An 18,377-nucleotide genomic window follows, 5' to 3' on the forward strand; every position below is an offset into this window, starting at 1 on the left:
GTACTTGGTAAGGAAATGGCCAGTAGCCCTTACTGCCAGCAGGAATGTTCTGGAGCTCTCACCACACTTCTTTGTTCAATGTTCAAGCCCATCTTTCAGTTCTCTGACTGTCATTCTGACCTCTGACCTGGGGCCTTTGTGCTCTTCTTTCTGCCTGGAACAGACTAGCTGGCTCCCACTTAGAGGTCTAGCTCCTTTGCATTAGGCCCTCTGATGGTCACACCTGTTAAAGGTTTCATTGTGAAGGATCCTAAGCTCCGTGAAGACAATTCTATCCTGGTGACAACACAGTAGGAGCATAGTAGGCACGTGTATTTATGCAGGAGCTGGGTGGGTAGATAGGCCTCAGAAACTCATTGGTGGGACTCGCCTGTCTTTAGACAGGCAGGTGCAGTTTAATGGACTTGCTCTTGAAGAATAAGTTCTGGAAGGTGAACGCAAACATTGTGTTAAAACACAAAGTAGGATCTTTAGTGATTGAATGAGAGTTAGGAGCCTTAAGACCCTAGATTTACCATGGGACATGTTGAGACCTCCCAAATGTAAAATATATATATATATTATATATATATATATATATATATATATATATATATATATATATATGTTTTCCAGACACTGAGGAGCTGTAAGTCTTCAAAAGAAAAATCTGGGTATCTGAAATTTAGTGCTTTAGAGGCTCTACATAGAAGAGAAGATCATACTTTTCTAAAGGTAAATCTTGCTGGGGTCAAAAACATGTGCTCACTTACTGTTCTATTGGCTGCTACCTGCAGGCGGTTGGTGTCAGCTAGTCATTGCCACAGAGACTTCAGCTCCTGCCCACCATGAATGAAGCAAACTCTTGTCCACATCTAATTACCTGAACTTCTTGGTCATAGTGGTTGGCTTGTCTGGGTTGATTCCAGCATGCATACTCCAGTCTCAGCTTTCCTCAGCTCTGAAAGACTATGGAACTGGGTGGGGCTTAACCGCTAAGCTATGATGAGGCTCAGGTTCCATGGTAAAACTCACTCCTCTGTTCCTGCTGTTACTGTTGTATTTGTTTGCTTTCTCTCAACACTTGTCTGTGAGCCACACTGGGATAGATGATGCTTGGGCTGGGGAGATAATATCACTCTGCCACCTTATAAGCAGCCTGTTGCTTGCCAGGCTATCTGAACACTCCAGGAGCCTCTGTGGTGTTAATGAGGAATGAGGGCCATGTCAGGATGAGGCAGATGGAGAAGTGGTTTCTCTTGATGAAAGGAATCATGGTAATTGTTGTGTGGAGATTTTCCCCTTTATACCAAGGCTTTTACTTTTGTTTTGGTTTTTGTTTGTTTGTTTGTTTGTTTGTTTGGTTTGTTTTTTGTTTTTTGTTTTTTTTGGTTTTTAGAGACGGGGTTTCTCTGTGGCTTTGGAGGCTATCCTGGAACTAGCTCCTGTAGCCCAGGCTGGTCTCGAACTCATAGAGATCTGCCCGCCTCTGCCTCTCAGGTGCTGGGATGAAAGGCATACGTCACCACCACCCGGCTTACTTTTTTTTTTTTTTTTAATATATATTTTTAAATGTTCATTGGTGTTTTGCCTGCATGTATGTCTGTGCGACCGTGTCAGAAGCCCTGGAACTAGATTTGTAGACAGGCATGAGCTGCCTTGTGGCTGCTGGGAATTGAACTGGGTCTTCTGGAAGAACACCAGCCAGTGCTCTTAACTGCTGCGCCATATCTCCAGCCTGCCTTTTACCTTTTAATTTATCACCCTAAGATCCTTTTAATAAGGCCAGAGGCTGGATGTATGCCTTTATGAAAATATGGAAGCTTTGGTATTGTGTTCTTTATTGTTTGCAAGTTTCTCTACTCCATTTTTTTTCCCCAGGAGGTAGTAGTTATGGGTGTGTGTTTGCCTTAACTATACTTGTCTTACAAGCTTTGTAATTTCATATGGCTTTCCCAGGACCTGAAACATGCATGACTCTTGTAGACTGGCTATTTGGTACTGTAGGCTGTGGTGAGGGGGGTGGGTAGGCAGAACTAAAGGAGAGTTGGGACAGAAGCATTTTGTTTGCAAGAGAAGACTTAACTGAAGAGGGATGGACTGAGTATGGTGGTATACACCTCCCTGTAATCCCTGCATTGGAGAAGTGGAAGCAGGAAGATCCAAACCTTGGCCTCAAAACACCCTGTCTCAAGTAAAACATAAATGAGGCAAGGAGTAAGGACCAGAAAGGATACTGAAACCTGTTTTTCTAAATAGCCAAAGAATTCAGGCTCAGGACTTTGTTTTATCTATATGCTGGTTCATTGTTATGACCTGCCCAGAGTCAAGGCAGGTAGTACTGTCTTTAGTTCCATGTAGGAAAATGCTAATGGGGGATCACAAAATGAAATTTCAGAGCCCCCCCGCCCCTGGTTTTAAGGTCAGTACCAGGCCTTTTTCTGGTGTGTTTGCTCTCCTTGTTTGTCCCTAGATGAATGGAATGCAGTGCCGAACTCAGAAAGGAGAGGCCTCTGATGCCTGAGTTGTCTGCTATGAACACCTAGGTGGATGGACCATGAGTGGCCACCAGGTAGCTTTCCTACTTAAGAGCTACATGCAAGTCACCTGTGCTGCCCCGAAACTGGCTCGTTGCTTTTGTTTTCTCTGATTGAAACACACTGTTGTCTGCAGTTCTTAATTTTCTCTCCTCCTGGGAAATTTACTGTGCCAGTGGCCAAGAGACAAAGGAGCAAGGACTGTTCGTGTCCCTAGACTGGGTTCACTGCCCTGCATGAGTGTGGCTCCTACACTTCTCTGGTTGTGCTTTTTAGGGGAAGTTTATCCTTAACACTTTGTTTCTGCACTGCTAATGGAAGGATCATTTGGAGATTGTTTGCTGTTTACTCAGTCACGCTAACTCATGTTGCCAGTTTTTTGGCGGCTCCAGCCAAGATCTCTCGCCTCTGACAGCTTCTGCACTCTCCCCTTCCTCCTCTGATTACGCAGCCCAATCTGTCACCCGGACAACGGGGGCCTGTACCCTGCTGATGGCTTTCCACACATGGCAATAATGACTTTTGGCAGGCCAGGAAGGCGTCGGAGGCGAGTTTGTACGTCCGTTCTCAGAGAGATGGCAGGCCCCCTCTCCCTGTTAGTAAAAGCACTTTGTGAGGTTCTTGGGTAAATAAATGAGTCATTTTAATCCAACTGACAGGCTGGCACCTGAGCAAGCTGCCTTCCATCTGTACTCCTGGGTCTCATGGAGGCCGCCAGTTGTCAAGCCCAGGGCCTTCAAGGCTTGTTGGTAAATGTCTTTCAGAGCTGACTTTAGTGATTCTTTTGCCCTAATTAGGTTAAAGGAATAAAATGAGGCTGTGATGGGGCTTAAGTTTTGAGAACTGAGAGTACAGAACTGAAATGTGTCCAGCAAGTCAGTTTCCTGTTGATCTGGTGTGGGCAGCTAACACCTTCCTACAAGACACAGCCATTGTTGACCTATCTCTCATGCCTGCTCAGAGGGCCAAGTAAGATGTGGTGAGGGAGAGTGGAGAAATGTTGCCACCATTTCTTCATTATGAAGCAGCACACTTCAATTGCGGTTGCTAGGATGTTTCCTGTATACACTCCCTCATTTGTCCTTCATTAATAAGGCAGTTCTTAGCCACAGTACAGGTAGGTGGCATGGGGCAGCAGGCTGACTGGCCTCCCCAGCCTGGCTGGCTCCCAGTGCTGCCAAGCTGGTGCCAGTCCTCCCTGCTGTGGACCAGGTCTGATTCCTTCCCTTAGCCTCTGATGCCTGGGAGGGGGTACAGAAAGTGTCTGGTGCAAACCTGGTTGTTAGCAAGCTCTGCACAACGGAAGAAACAGCAGAGTCCAGCAGGGCGGTACCTGCCTGCTCAAGTCCTAGCTTGAGAGGCTGAGAGGGGATGAATGGAGCTTATGTTTAGCCTGGGCTCCCTAACAGGTCTGTCAGAGAAATTGGGTGTGGGTGACTGAGTGGAGTAGTGAGGCTGCTTGTGCTCTTCAGCTTTCATTATTTCAGCACATTTGAGTTCAATAAATTTCAGTTGTTTTAGGTTCTTGGTTGTTCTGTAGTGCTGGGGAGCTCACCGAAGACCTCACCCATCAGGCACATGCTACACCACTAAGCTGTAAATGTACTAAGCTGCAAAATGTACTAAGCTTGCTGTGTGGGGTGGAACTTGTGATGGCCAGGCATAGGCTCTCCAGGCTCAATTTCATCTAGATGCTGCCATCATTGTCTATGTCTATCCCAGCAGAGCATTAAACTTTTTACAGAGCCTGTCTGAAAAGCTTGGGTAGTCCAGTCCTGTGTCCTGCAGCAGAACCCTTGAGTGTTAATCATTACTCAGCAAGAGTTTAGTGGTGTTGGCAGTGGTTAGTGTGAGAGCTTCTTCTGCTCCCCTGTGCTTGAAGAATATTCTAGATTGTGAGCTCCACAGCACCAGCTTCAGGTTCTCAGGATGCTGGGCTGACAGCATTAACTTCCATTCATAGCCCAGTCCTGCTCAAGCATGTCGTTCGGTTCTGTCCTTGCTTCTTATAGAAACTTAGCCCGTTTGTCCAAATTCTTACTTTTATAGCTGTTTTGATTTGTTTTTTTGGAACTGTTTCATTGTATAGCCCTGGCTGACCTGGAACTTTCTGTATAGATCAGGCTGGCCTCAAACTCACAGAGATCTGCCTGCCTCTGCCTCCTATGTGCTGGAATTAAAGGCCACATACTTGGCAAAATCCTTACTTTTAAAAAGTGGAAGGGAAAGCTATTTTTAGTGCAGACATTCTCAGTAGTGAGATTAAGGAAAACATGGTGGACTTAAAAATTCATCTTTTACATCATCAAAGTAGCAGTTGATAGAGACAAGGAGCATCCATAGAACCAAGATCTCTGGTGAAATGTTGAGAGGAAGGATACTCCCCTGACTTTGACTCTGACTCTGCAGTTCTGTCCCTTCTCAGTGGAGAGAGCTGGTAGACACCACTTACCACTTACTGATTAAGCACAGTATTTCCCATGTTCAGCCAACAGGCCTCCCTATGTCATAGAGCCATGAATAGTCCACACTGCACCAAAGGTACCATCCTGCCAGAATGCCTGCCTGAACCCTACCACGTGGAAGCAAGTAGGTATACCTAGGGTATGGAATGTTTTTTGGGACAACATCAAAAAAATAAACAAGGAGCTGGAGAGATGGTTCAGCAGTTAAGAGCACTTGCTGCTTTTGCAGAGGAACTGGGTTTGGTTCCTAACATCCACATCCGTGGTTCACAACTGCCTATATGTAACTCCAGTTCCAGGAGATCCTACACCCTCTTTTGTGGTCTCCACTACACCTGTATGCACATGGTACACATAAACATATGTTCAGGTCCACACACATACACACATAAACAATTTAAAACCCTAAAGCTAGTGGAAAGCAGGAGCACTTTCATAGTCATTGCACTGTGGCTGTGAAGAGACACTATGACCATGGCAACTTTTTTTTTTTTTAAAGATTTTATTTATTATGTATACAACATTCTGCTTCCATGTTGTATATCTGCACATCAGAAGAGGGAACCAGATCTCATAATGGATGGTTTTGAGCCACCATGTGGTTGCTGGGAATTGAACTCAGGAACTCTGGAAGAGCAGTCGGTGCTCTTAACCTCTGAGCCATCTCTCCAGCCCCGACCATGGCAACTCTTATAAAGAAAACTTTTAATTGGGTCCGGCTTACAGTTCAGAGGTTTAGTCCATTCTCATCATGGCAGGAAGTATGGGGGGATTGCAGGCAGTCATGGTACTGATCTGGATCAGCAGAAAGATAGAGAGCCACTGGGCCTGACTTGAGCTTCTGAAACCTCAAAGCCCACTCCCACCCCCAGTGGTACTTCCTCCAACAAGGCCGTACTTTCAGTAATGCCACTCCCTATGAATCTGTGGGGGCTGTTTTCATTCAGACCACCACTGTTTCCAGATTAAGGCAATCTAATGCTCTTGAGCAGGGATTGTGTTCATTGCTTACTTCTGGACTGGAAAGAAAAGCATCCATAGGAGTCATCTCGGGTAGAGTGGAGAAATTTGACACTGACGGTTGATGAGGAAATAAATGGTGTTTCTCAGATTCCTTCAGAGTTTCTCATATGGTGGTCAGTAGAAGAGCACTCTTAATTAGGAGCCCTTGCCGAAATATCAAAGACTGAGTTGTCACTACATTTGCAAATGGCTTTAGGCAACTAAAGAGTATATGAGTGTGTATGTGTGTCTCCTGTGTCTGTGTGCTCAGATGGAAGGAAAAAGCAGATGTGTTAAGGTTAGCAGTTGATGAGTTAGGGAAAAGATAAACAATTCACTCTTCTAAGTAGGTTTAGATTAAAGATTTCTATATCAAAATTTTGGGGGGAAATAACACCTATTGTTTAAACAAAGAAAATACTTTAGGGAAATACCAAAAGAAAAGTAAGAACCACCTCAAATTTCTCTGCCCAGAGAAGTAAGTTTTTGTTATTGTCTGAGACAAAATTTCACTATGTGGCCCTGGGATGGCCTCGAACTTGCTGTATACATGAGCTCAATGTTACACTCCTATGCCTGACTCAGAACACTGCATTATGGAATTATCTGTGTGAACCACCACATATAGCTGTTGGCAGTTTTGAGCCCTCTTTTGGCGTATTCATCCATCTAGTTAATGATTTTTATTCTTATTATTTCTCATACTACCTACCCCTGGATTTTGGGGGGTCTATGGAAATCAGATAATTTGTTTTTTAATTTCTTTTCCTGTGTGTTTGCAAGTGTAGGCATGACAGTGTCAGTGTATGGGGGTTAGAGGACAACTTCAGTCTGTCTTCTACCTTATTTGAGACAAATTGTCTTTGTTGTTTGCCACTGAGTATGCCAAACTGACTGGCCCATGAGCTTCCAGGGATTTGCCTGTCTCCATTAGCCAATCCAACTGTAACCATTGGGCTTATAGACATGCACTACTGTGCCTAGTTTTGTGTGGGTTCTGAGCATTCAAATTCAGGTCCTCATGCTTACCTCCTGAGCACTTACCTGCTGAGCTGTCTCTCTAGTTTTCAGTTTTTCATGGTCTGGTTCTAAAGTATATCTTTTTGTGAGTTGGTTAACATGTTCCCTGTCTCCCATATTCCTGTAAAGTAATTATTGGTTCTAGATAGTTGATTAGATTTGGTTTCTAGGCTTTAGTCTTTGGCAAGAGTTAATTGTAGGGGCTGGAGAGATGGCTCAGCGGTTAAGAGCACTGGCTGCTCTTCCAGAGGTCCTGAGTTCAATTCCCAACAACCGCATGGTGGCTCACAACCATCTGTAATGCAACCTGGTACTCTCTTCTGACCTAGGCAGAACACTGTATACATAATAAATAATTTTTTTAAAGAGTTAATTGTAAGCCACACTGATTCCTATTGCATAAGAGCTGATCACCTTCCTTCATGGCTGACACTCTAGTGTCCACTATGTGTCTTCGGCCCATCTTCCTCCGGGTCTCCTCTTTCCCCTAAAGGTAACTATTTTTTCTAAATGCAGAGCACTGTCCTCCATGAATTTGTTTGTTTGTTTGTTTGTTTTTCTTACATAAAAGCATATTGAACTACACAAAGGTCTCTTAGAAACTCTCCAAGTGAGTAGAATCTTCTTCTCCATCTTTTATCCAGTCTGTTTCTTCATAGACAGTATTGAATGAATAGCCTCTGCTTACCAGGCATTGCCTTTTGCCAGCATCTCTAGTACTGAGGCTGCTTTGGGGTGGGGGGTGTAGATGTGTTCTGTAGGTGTTATTAGGCTCTTTGCACTGAGAGTGTGTACAATTCTGCATTCCCACCTCAGCACATGAGGGATTCAGCATCTCTTGCATGGTAGAATGTACTATTGGCAAATAAGGCCTTGCAAAGTGAAGTAGATCTGCATCTGAAGGTTAAACCTTCCCCACATGATTGTATCCTAGGCTTCAAACCTTGTTTTTTATTTGTTTGTTTTTTGTTGTGTTTTGTTTTTCCTCTCACAAATGGGGGTGATAACTGCTTTTAAGATTGGTTAAAGCAAGTTGGTGAGATGGCTGGGCAGGTAAAGGAACTTGCCATCAAGCCTGACAACTTGATTTTAGTTCTAGGAACCGTGTACCATGAGGAGAGAACCAGCACTACAGGTTGTCTTCTGACCTCCACACATGTGCAGTGGCATACACCTTCTCCCCCAATGAGTAAATTTAATATTTTTAATTAAAGATTAATTGAACTATTATGGGTAGAATGCTGAGCTCCACTTGGTGTTTTGAATCCTGGACTCTTGCTATGGCTGCTGGATTTGAATGTGAAAGCTAAGTGCACATTATTGCTATAGACTGGGCAGTATCATCTAGTCTCTGCCAGAATGGCAGAAGGAGAGAGAGAGAGCTAAGAACTTTGGCTCTTTGGGTGGTGACCAGTTGAAAGGGAAAATAAATCTCTATCCCTTTTATGGCTTCTCAGCTGTCCAGTCAAGTCTTTGAAGTGGTGGGCAGGTTTGGAGTGTATCCTAATCTTAAATCCCAGAAGTGACTGCAAACTACTTAATCCTTTCTGCTCTAAACCCAACAGGCAGCATCCTCAGTAAACACTACAGCTCACCCCTTTCACAAATGAGTGCCTTGAGAGGTTTTCCAGAAGCATACCAGCGAGCTGTATGACTGTTGTTACTAGTAATATAGGACTGGGATAATGGTCGATCAATACATTTATCCTAAATGGCCCTTTCCTTTATTTGAGGGATGGCTGTTTATTTGAAACATGTTCTCCCATACTCCAGGCTGGCCTTGTATTTGCTGTATAATTGAAGATGACCTTCAATACCTGATACTCCTCCCTTCAATCTCCCAAGTAGTTGGGATTGCAGATATGTGCCATCAAAGCTATCTAGGATTTCAGAATTCTTACATGACACTTTGACAGCTGCAATTTAAGGTCTGGGGGTTGACTTGCACATTGTGTTATGAGTTATGAAAACTGTCTAACTCACCCCAGGTCAGAGTTTTGTGTGGAAGTCAGAGAGCAACATGTGGAAAGTAATACTCTCTTCCCATTATGTAGGTTTTAAGGATCAAATTCAGATTGTCAAGCTTGGTGGCAGGAGCTTTTATCCTCTGAGCCATCTTGCTGACCCCGATTCAGAATTTTTAATGATAGGTGGATTTCAGTGGGCCCTTAAGTGCGTGCATGCATGCATGCGTGTGTGTGTTTTCAGAATTTGTATTACCAAGTATTGAAAGTTCAGAAACTCAGCAAGGCATGGTAACACATTGGTAAGGCTGAGATAGAATTACCTTAACTTCAAGGCTGCCCTGGGCTACAAATTTCAAGGGCCATAGAGCAGTAATCTGTCTCCAAAAAAGGGGGGGTGGGGTGGGCTAGAGAAACTCAGTTTTAATCCATAAACTATATTCTCTTTGTTTTAAAGGATGTTGCAGCTCGAGGCTTAGATCTCCCACACGTCACCTGGATTGTTCAGGTAATCTTGTAGTCATTAAGGTGTAAGTATATAAGCATGAGAAGATACATTGAATGATCATTATTACCCTCTTGGGTGTTGCCCTGGTAACCAGGCAGCAGCCAGCCCTATCTGTATGATTCTGACATCTTTTCTTAGCCCAGCCCCTCTGCAACACTGCAGCAGAACAAACCAGGGTGGCAGTCTTAGGAGAGAGTGGCAAACTCTCCCTACTTCTGGACTAATTCATGTAACAAACCAAAGTTTCTAGAGTCTGAAAATAACAGGAGATACCCAGGCCCTTGGGAGGCTTCACTGTGTCCAGAAGGAGATGGCTCAGCTGTTGTGAGAGCTGTGTCCATGTACATTGACCTGCAGGGAGCAATTAAGGTCCTGACAGCATCTTACACACACCTCCTGCTTTGCCGGAGGGTACATGTGTTAGCACTGTGGTCTGGTGGGTTTGGTTTGGTTTGGTTTTTTTTTTTTTTTTTTTCTTTTCATTAGTCTGCAGATTGGTATTTTTAAGCCTGTTTGTCAGGGCCAAGGGACATGTGCCCTGTTTACATGACTCATGGTTTATTCACATTTTGTGGCTTGTCTTAGACAGAAATCTGATCTGTTTGTCATCAGGTATCATGTTGGGACTGGAAACATTGTGTCTCTTTTCTGCTGGCCACAGAGCCAATGGGAGATGGGTAGACTCTGATTTGATTATGGGAAGCCTTGTACTGTAAAGATTGACAAGTTTAAAATGGCTGGCCTTTCAATGTAGTATATTCATTCACCTTGGTCTATGGATCCTCCATTTGTGTAGCAGCAAAGAAAGAAAGAAAGAAAATGTGACCACTTAGCTACAAAGATGGTAGAATTATTGCCAGAGATAGCAAGATGCCTGCCTGATGGTTCTCTTGAATGGGAACTGCCCTTCTCTTGAGTCAGAAGCCTGTCCTGTCTGATCTTGACTGTCTGTCTACTTCCCCACCCGACTAGGAAAAGCGTTTGAAGCAAGGTAGATGGCTTGCCCGTGGGGCCAGCAGCAGAGATGGACTCTGCCAGCACAGTGGTTGGTGCCCTTCATCCTTACTCCTCTTGTCCGCTGTTGCTGCCTCCCAGCTGCTATGTCTACCAAGGAAGTAGGCCAAGGTCATGTGGTCATCCTGGAGAAATTTCCCCCACCTGCTTGCATTTCACCTTGTACAGTCACTTCAGTGAAAAAAATGCAAATAGGACAATGAGGAGACCTGTAGAGCAGTGAAATTAAAAAGGAGATGCTGGGTGAGATGTGTCTTCTTCATCTGAAACTTGGCCACAATTCACATTTTTATGTCAGAGCCTTGTGTTGTGTTAAGAGTAGCCGTAGCCAGGGTACCTGGAGGCAGGTGAGGGGTATTGTTCTTCCAGTTAGTGGCAATCCCTTGATCTACGAATGCCTTCATTTGTGTTGTCCTTTTTAGTACAGTGCTCCGTCTTCACCTGCAGAATACATTCACCGGATTGGAAGAACTGCCCGGATTGGCTGTCATGGGAGCAGCTTGCTCATTTTGGCTCCTTCAGAGGCAGAATATGTCAACTCGTTGGCTTCTCACAAAATCAAGTGAGTCAGAAACCTGAACAGGGTTTCAGCTGATCTCACATAATTAACTTTCTGTCGCTTTTTGAGTGGATGGGCCTTGTAAGCTGCTAAAGAGCCATTAACCCTTGTGATCCCTAAATGAGTTCTAGAATAGCCAATGGCAAAAACTGAAACCCTCAGTACCACCCGCACCTGGCAGTTCCCATTGCAGTGCCCATAAGTTACGGGGCGGTCTGTGCCCCTGGCTTTTCAGCTCTTCCTTAGGAGGCATGCCTTACAGCCAGCTGCTCAGAGGCCTCTTTGTGCTCATTTTCATCCTTGTGCTTAGCATCTTACACTTCAATGCTGATTAGTCTTTAAAGAAATAATAATGTTTGGCTCAGCACAGTTTTCTCCCTGCATGAAAGAATGGGATCCTCAGAGCACTCGGAACAAGGAAACTAGCTGCATATCTGCAGCCTCTGTCTCATGTGTAGTATTTTCAAGTAGCTGGCCTCATGCCCCTGTGGGAAGTTCACACAGAAATGATTGGCCTGGACCACTTAAAGGGACTTGTCTAGCCTTCCATAAATTCTCTGACACCTGAAGTCATAGGTTCTAACAGTGAGTTTGTAACGGCATGAAGTGTTTGACACAGATCTACTTTTAAGAATTTCTTCTACTCAGACATGACAGGGTAATGGATACAAGTCTATTTGGAAGCCCTGGAAGAGCCATGTGTCTGCCCAAGGTGGTGGGGTATGATGCATGCCAAGCCCAAAAGCCCCATTGGCTGCTCTGGTGCTGCTGAGAACTGATGCTGTGTTTTATATGTGTGTCTGTGAGTCTCTGTGGGCTGCTGCGTCTTTTCCTCTTTGACCAGCCATACATTTTATGTAAAACTGAAACTCCAAGGACACTTTTTTCTCCCCTGTACAAAGTTGTAAACACTGCTGAGGAACTGGTCTGAGGATGCCAATGGGACTGACTACAGACTTGCAGAGCTGTGTGTGGCTGTCCCACCAACTCTTGCCACATTTCCCAGCAGGCAGCACTCTCTGTCTAGTGAGATTTCTTAGAACTTTCAAGATTGTTGTGTGGGCATTAGTGGGCTGAGACAGTGCACCAGCTACTTCTGTGTACAGATGGGTACCTGTTCCTGGTGGTCATTATTCAAGTGGGCCAAAATTAAGATTGCTCAGGTTTCCCTTCTGGTTCCCTTGTTCCTCATCTTAACAACCTACCAAGTGAAAGAATGGTTTTATTCCATGAAAGTGCATGCACTTGATCTCACTCATGAGCGGCCCCGTGTTGTTCAGGTAGATATCTCTCTTCTGGTTATATTTCTGCCTGAATTCAGAGCCCTCTAGTCTGGGGTTGCTTGGTGCTCCTTGTGGCCCTCAACATCTGGGCTGCCCTTTTGCTAGGCTGGTGTTCTCTGGGAGTCCTGCTGAAGACCATTAATGTAGCTGATTCTTGGTTTTCCCCCTGGTGAGAGGGAGCAACAAAGCACAGTAGTGCTCTCCTGTCTGCAGTCAGCACTCGTAGAGAGCATCTTCAGCGTCCTGTGCCAAGGGCCCAGAGCAGTGCAGTCACAGCAAAGAATTATCAGCATGCACCATGTAGCCATGTTTCCCTGGTTCCTCTCCTTTCACTCCTTCTAGTCTAGATCTGCAGGGTCCATTCACTCAGCTCTTCTTATTGCCTGCCCAGGGCATTCCCTAGGCCTGTTCACTCTGTCACAGTCCTCAGAACATGAGGGACCAGTTACAAGTGGCATGTGTCAAACACCAGAGCTAATAGCACAGGTGCTTCTGTCTCTTGTCCTGATTTTTCTTTAATAAACACATTCAAGTTGATTTCTGTGAAAGGTTCAGAAATGAACCAAAAATTGAAAAGAGACAGTGACTGTCTCAGATAGGAATTATTAGTGAGCCAAATTATTTTAAAGATGTAGTAATTACTGTCCTCTTGTGTGTCAGCACTTCCTGTGCTGTTCACATAAAAGAAGAGACACAAGGAGGCCAGACTTTGACAGGAGCGTTGAGAAAGATGGTTATAGGGAGTGCCAGAAGGAAAGGAGCTGAGCCTTTTGGGGGTGACTGCTAGGAATGTTAAAAACTGTCACATAGGATGAGGGTCCCTCCTTGCTGCCACCTGTCTCATGGCTAGACCTTGGGTTACTAGGGAGCAGCACGCATCACAATTCTGTTGATATCTATATACAGGCTGTTGCTTTGACTTAATGCAAACTAAAATAAACTCTGATAAGAGAGTAAATTGTAAGAGCTAGAGTTGGAGCTCAGTTGGTAGAGTGCTTGCTAATATGCACGAATTTCTGGGTTCCAAGCCAAGTAAGGTGAAAACAGTGTAGTGGTACAGGCCTGTAATCATAGAACTTGGGAGGATCAGAAGTTCAAAGTCATCGGCCACTTAGTGAGTTCAAGGCCAGCCTTATTTACATGATACACTGTCTCCAAAAAAAAAAAAAAAAAAAAAAAAACCTTAAAAACAAATGTCTTTTTAGAAAACTCACATTATATACATTATATGCAATAGAAATAGCCCAACATCTTTAAACTTTGAAGGGTACATTAATCATTAAAAAGGAGGCAGTGGAGAATGGGGCAGGTGCATGTTTTGTGCTTGAGAACCCAAGAGCTAGGCAATGAGGGTCTGGGTAGCTGCTGAATTGCCACTTGCCTTGAGTGGTGGCTGCAGTACTCTCCTCAGTCGCTATTCACTCTAACATACTGCTCTAACATACTGGGCAAGAGACAGTCTGGCTGTTGCCACCTCCACCTAAGTGCTCAAACTTTGTTTCTCCATCCTTCCCACTTGTTTATGGTGCTAGTTCCTTCCTCTTTAAGTATGTTGCTAAGAAAGTCATTCCTGGTTTATTAAAATGTAAATGCATCATCAGAACATGTATACTTAGATCAAGCAGATGACTTTGGTTTTGTTTTGTTTTTGTTTTTGTTTGTTTTTTTTTGAGACAGAATTTCTCTGTGAAATAGTTCTGGCTATCCTGGAACTTACTCTGTTGATCATGCTGGCCTCACACGCACAGACATCCACCTGCCTCTGCCTCCCAAGGTCTGGATTAAAAGCGTGCGCCACCATTGCCCAGCACAGACAACATTTTGCTGGATGTATTTATTCCTGTCTTCAGATCTGTCCATAGGAGTGAGATAATCCACTTGTTCCTCAGAGGCGGGTTAAGATGAAGTCTTTTAAACTTGGTGGCTGTAGTTCTTTGCTGTTCCTGTTTGCTTATGCCCTGCCCTGGCTGGGTAGTGTCACCTTCTACAGCAAGGACATCTTTCCCATCAGTGGCTGTACGGGCTTTGTGGTTGGGTTTTTGTTTGTTTTGTTTTGCTTTGCTTTTTTTAAGACAGGGTTTCTCTGTGTAACAGTCCTGGCTATCCTAGAACTTGCTTCATAGACCAGGCTGGCCTCAACTCACTAAGATCTACCTGCCTCTGCCTCTGAAGTGCTGGGATAAAAGACATAAGTCACCACCGATTTTTGTTTGTTCGTTTGTTTTTTTGTTTGTTTTTTTTTTTTTCTCATTTTCCTTTTTGAGACAGGATCTTACTATGTAGCCCAGGCTGGCCTCTCCCCGAGTGGCCCAAGCTAACCTTGGGCTTTATTAGTCTTCCTGCCTTAGCCTCCTCACAGCTAATTATAGCTGTGAGCCACCAAAACCCATTTTGCTCTTATTGTATCTGTCTCTGTCCCCTTGACCAAAGGTAACAATAGGAGTCGGATGGGACAGAGAAAAGCACAAGTATGTCTGTCCCACTGTTAGGTTTTTCAGGTGTAGGAGGCGAACTCAGCTACCATATGTCTCTGTCCTTCACAGGTTGGAGGGCAGGAGAAAATGCTCCTGGGGGAAGGGGTATCCTGGCTTTGCCTCCCATCTTCCCCAACCCTCCACTCCTGCAGCTACCTTTCCCTGCTGTAGAGACATCTCTCCTTCACAGGCCTGTGTGATGCTGAGGGTGGGGGCTTAGGAGGAGTTGACACATCTCAGGTTTGTGGCTGTCAGATATGGCATTTTCATTCATAGACTTGTCAGAGTAACCGTTGGGAAAGGGAGGGAATTGTGTTTGCTGGTAAAAGGTTGCCATTTGTGTTTTAATTTGTTGTTACATTTTCCAAAGAAGAAAGAAAACATACAACAAAATCATTTGTCTTTTCATGATCTATTTCTCTCCCCTAGAGCTCCTCCTTCCCTTTCCTCTGGAAGATGAGCTCAGCAGCTCACATTTCCTATCTCTGCTTGTGCTTCCATGTTGCTCCTGGTTCTAGAGCCATGACTTTGTAGTTGCTGTGTGCATTGTTGCCAGACTTTTCTCAGTGGCCAGTCATGGGTTCTTGTTTTGACTACTGGCTTCAGCAGTTTGCTTGCAATTCCAGGTTTGGGGAATCATTTGGTCCTCAGCCCTGAATGATGAAGAGACAAAAATATCAAAGATTCTCTAGAGTACAGAAAGAACTGAGGAGCTGTGCATAGAGCTGGGGCTCTCACTACCGTTACTGTGGTCTTTGCCCAGTAGTTAAGGAAACAGCCTATGAGATACGATTATTTCTTTGTCTGCTCAAATCCAGAAGCAAGCCTACTGTGTTAGTAACCAAGCTTTAGTAAGAAGTAATGGCAGAGGGCTAGTAAGGCAACTGACCTGAGTTCCATCCCCAGGACCCATGTGGTCCTGCAGTTGCTCTCTGATCCCCCAACACATAGGCTATGCTGTATGTATGGGTCCATGTACATACACAAGCACATACAAATAAATAAAGGTGGTAGAGGCCTAGTATGGTGATTTATTTGTAACCCCAGCATTGGGTAGGCAGGAACATAGAGGCCAGCCTAGGTTTCATAGTGAGTCAAGGCCAGCAACTTAAGGTACACGAGACCTTGGCCCAAAAAAGCAGACTAAGAAAAGAAAGCAAGATGGGTGGGTAGATAGAAGGAAGAACTCCCATGTAAGGTAAACTACTTTAGACCCATCAGGGAAAGGGGAATATGGGGGAAACTGGCTGACTTGGTCCTGCTGCTACCTCCCCCTGTGTCAAATGTCTATAGGCCTAAAAATTATCCTTGCTGGGCATTGATAGTGCACGCTTTTAATCCCAGCACTCAGGAGGCAGAGGCAGGTGGATCTCTGTGAGTTCAATGCCTGCCTGGTTGGTCTATAGTCCTATTCTAGGACAGGCTCCAAAGTTACAGAGAGAAACCCTGTCTTGAAAAAAAAGGGGAGGGGATTCCTTTTCTTCATGACAATTTTTATTAACATATATTTATATTTTGTGTGAAGAGGAGTGGTAAACAGTGTGAAGGTCAGAGGACAACTCTGGGATTCAGTTCTCTCCTCTTCCTTTGTAGGCCTTAGTGGCAGAAGTCAGGTTGTGGGCTTGGTAGCAAGTTCCTGTACCAGCTAAAGTACAAGCTGACCTGCTGTCCCTTCTCAGGTGTTGCTTGTACTTTAGGTTGGGTTTCAGAATGGGCCAGTTTTATACATCAGAATTTGGGCTATTTCTGGGAAAGTACAAAGCTGGCTTCCATGTTATCTTCTTACAGTGTTTCTGAGATTAAGATGGAAGATATTTTGGCTGTCCTGACAAAGGATGATTGCTTTAAAAGGAGACAAAGGGGAGCCCAGGTGAGTGACTCATATCTTGATCTGGGTTCATGGGGACTTCATGTGTGGGCTATTTCTTCTGGCAAACAGAATGTACATTTTAGGAACCATCAGTATTAGATGAAGTCAGATCTTGATTGTGGGTTTTTTCTCTTCTCTTCCTTCTGTATATGTTTGCTAGTCTCATCCAGTTAATGGGTGCCAGTCCATTTTGGAGAACTGCCAGACTCTGCAGAAAGGAGGTTGAGGGCATTAAGTCTGAAGCCAGCATTAAGTTCACCCAGGTTGTGGCCCCTCTCCAGATCATCAGCAAGGACTACTTACTAGACCTGTCCATCTGTAGCAGAATGGCAGAAATAAATATCTCTGTCTCTCAGACACATTTAGGTTGTCCATTTTTTAACGTGAGTGCACTGTCCACAGAGGAAGAGTAAAGTTGAGCTCATTAAGAAGAAAAATGTTTACTACCTATGCAGCTCCATATGGAGACAGTGAGCCGTGCCTGCAGACCTGAGCATCCCCTCCCTGCTGCCTCTCTGCCCCGCCCCTCTAGTCCATTGCTCAGTGTAGCATATGCACGTGTGAGTTGCTCTATGTAACTTGGCTAATTACTTGAATATTTTACATTTATTTTCTTAGGCCCTATGATGCAGTGGGAAAATCAGAGTCACTTAGATCAAGCTGAGATATTCCTCTCATGCATCAGGTGCCTTTATTTGGACTAATACTGCCTTTGAGGCAGGGCTAGATGTGCCTGGCCCTCGCTTAAGCTCTCCTCTTCCAGAGCATGCTTAAGGGAGTTCACGTCAGCAAGTACTTTTAGGTGGGCCATCAAATCTTTGCAGTGACCCTGTGAGGTAGATAGGACCTGGCTGCTAGGCCAGGGGAGTGTAGAGTGAAGCAGCTACACAGACACTGAAAGCAGTGGTCTGCCCTTAGAGCTCGCACCCTGTGGCTCCACTCATGCTGACTAACCACAGTACAGGGGAACTGAAGCACCGCTTTGTTTCTTTGTTTGTGAGACAGGGTCCTTCTGTACAGCACACACTGGCTTTGAACTCAGGGTCATACTGGCTCAACCTCACCAGTGCTGAGTATCCAGGTATGCACCACATGACCAACTGGAAATGCTCTTTTCCAGTGGCACTAACCATCCACCCAAGTGGTGTATATTGCATTTCACAACAGAGCCTCGCTCTGAACTCCACACTGAATTGTTTTTTAGTAGATATTTGTTTCCACAGAGGCAAAGTTTTGGTCACCAAATGATGTCATATCACAGATCCTTGTGACTAGAAAAGTCTGTTAAAGATGCATTTGATCAACAAGTTACTTTTTTTTTAAGATTTTATTTATTTATACAACATTCTGCTTCCATGTATATCTGCACACCAGAAGAGGGCACCAGATCTCATAACAGATGGTTGTGAGCCACCATGTGGTTGCTGGGAATTGAACTCAGGACCTCTGGAAGAACAGTCAGTGCTCTTAACCTCTGAGCCATCTCTCCAGCCCCTCAACAAGTTATTTTAAGTGACTTCCCGTGTTAAAGAAACAACACAGCCATAACATAGTGAGCTTATCAGTCTACTTTTCAGGAATTGGGCACCTGTTATACAGGTTCACTGTGGTCTTTGCACACTTCTGTTACTCTGTAACTGCTGTGCTTAGAGTTTTTATGTTTTAATGTTCCTGTAGCTACTTCAAGCTACTTCTTGAGGTT

General features: G+C 44.5%; 1 protein-coding gene across 6 annotated transcripts in view; it reads left to right on the forward strand.

The window, feature by feature from the left end:
* The window catches only part of Ddx31 (DEAD-box helicase 31), a 68,488-nt gene that overhangs the window by 27,537 nt on the left and 22,574 nt on the right, over nucleotides 1-18,377 (forward strand). For 3 of the 6 annotated variants that reach the window (XM_035446877.1, XM_035446878.1, XM_027423081.2), the window contains 3 exons: nucleotides 9,425-9,475; nucleotides 10,912-11,051; nucleotides 16,594-16,675. In XM_035446877.1, the coding sequence (XP_035302768.1) occupies nucleotides 9,425-9,475; nucleotides 10,912-11,051; nucleotides 16,594-16,675 (273 nt within the window). Of the gene's footprint in view, nucleotides 1-615; nucleotides 715-9,424; nucleotides 9,476-10,911; nucleotides 11,052-16,593; nucleotides 16,676-18,377 lie in introns of all 6 variants that reach the window. The other 3 variants (XM_027423080.2, XM_035446879.1, XR_003486717.2) reach the window with 2 other exon arrangements.

This window comes from Cricetulus griseus, chromosome 6 (genome assembly GCF_003668045.3).
Source record: "Cricetulus griseus strain 17A/GY chromosome 6, alternate assembly CriGri-PICRH-1.0, whole genome shotgun sequence".
In the NCBI taxonomy this organism is placed as follows: Eukaryota; Metazoa; Chordata; class Mammalia; order Rodentia; family Cricetidae; genus Cricetulus; species Cricetulus griseus.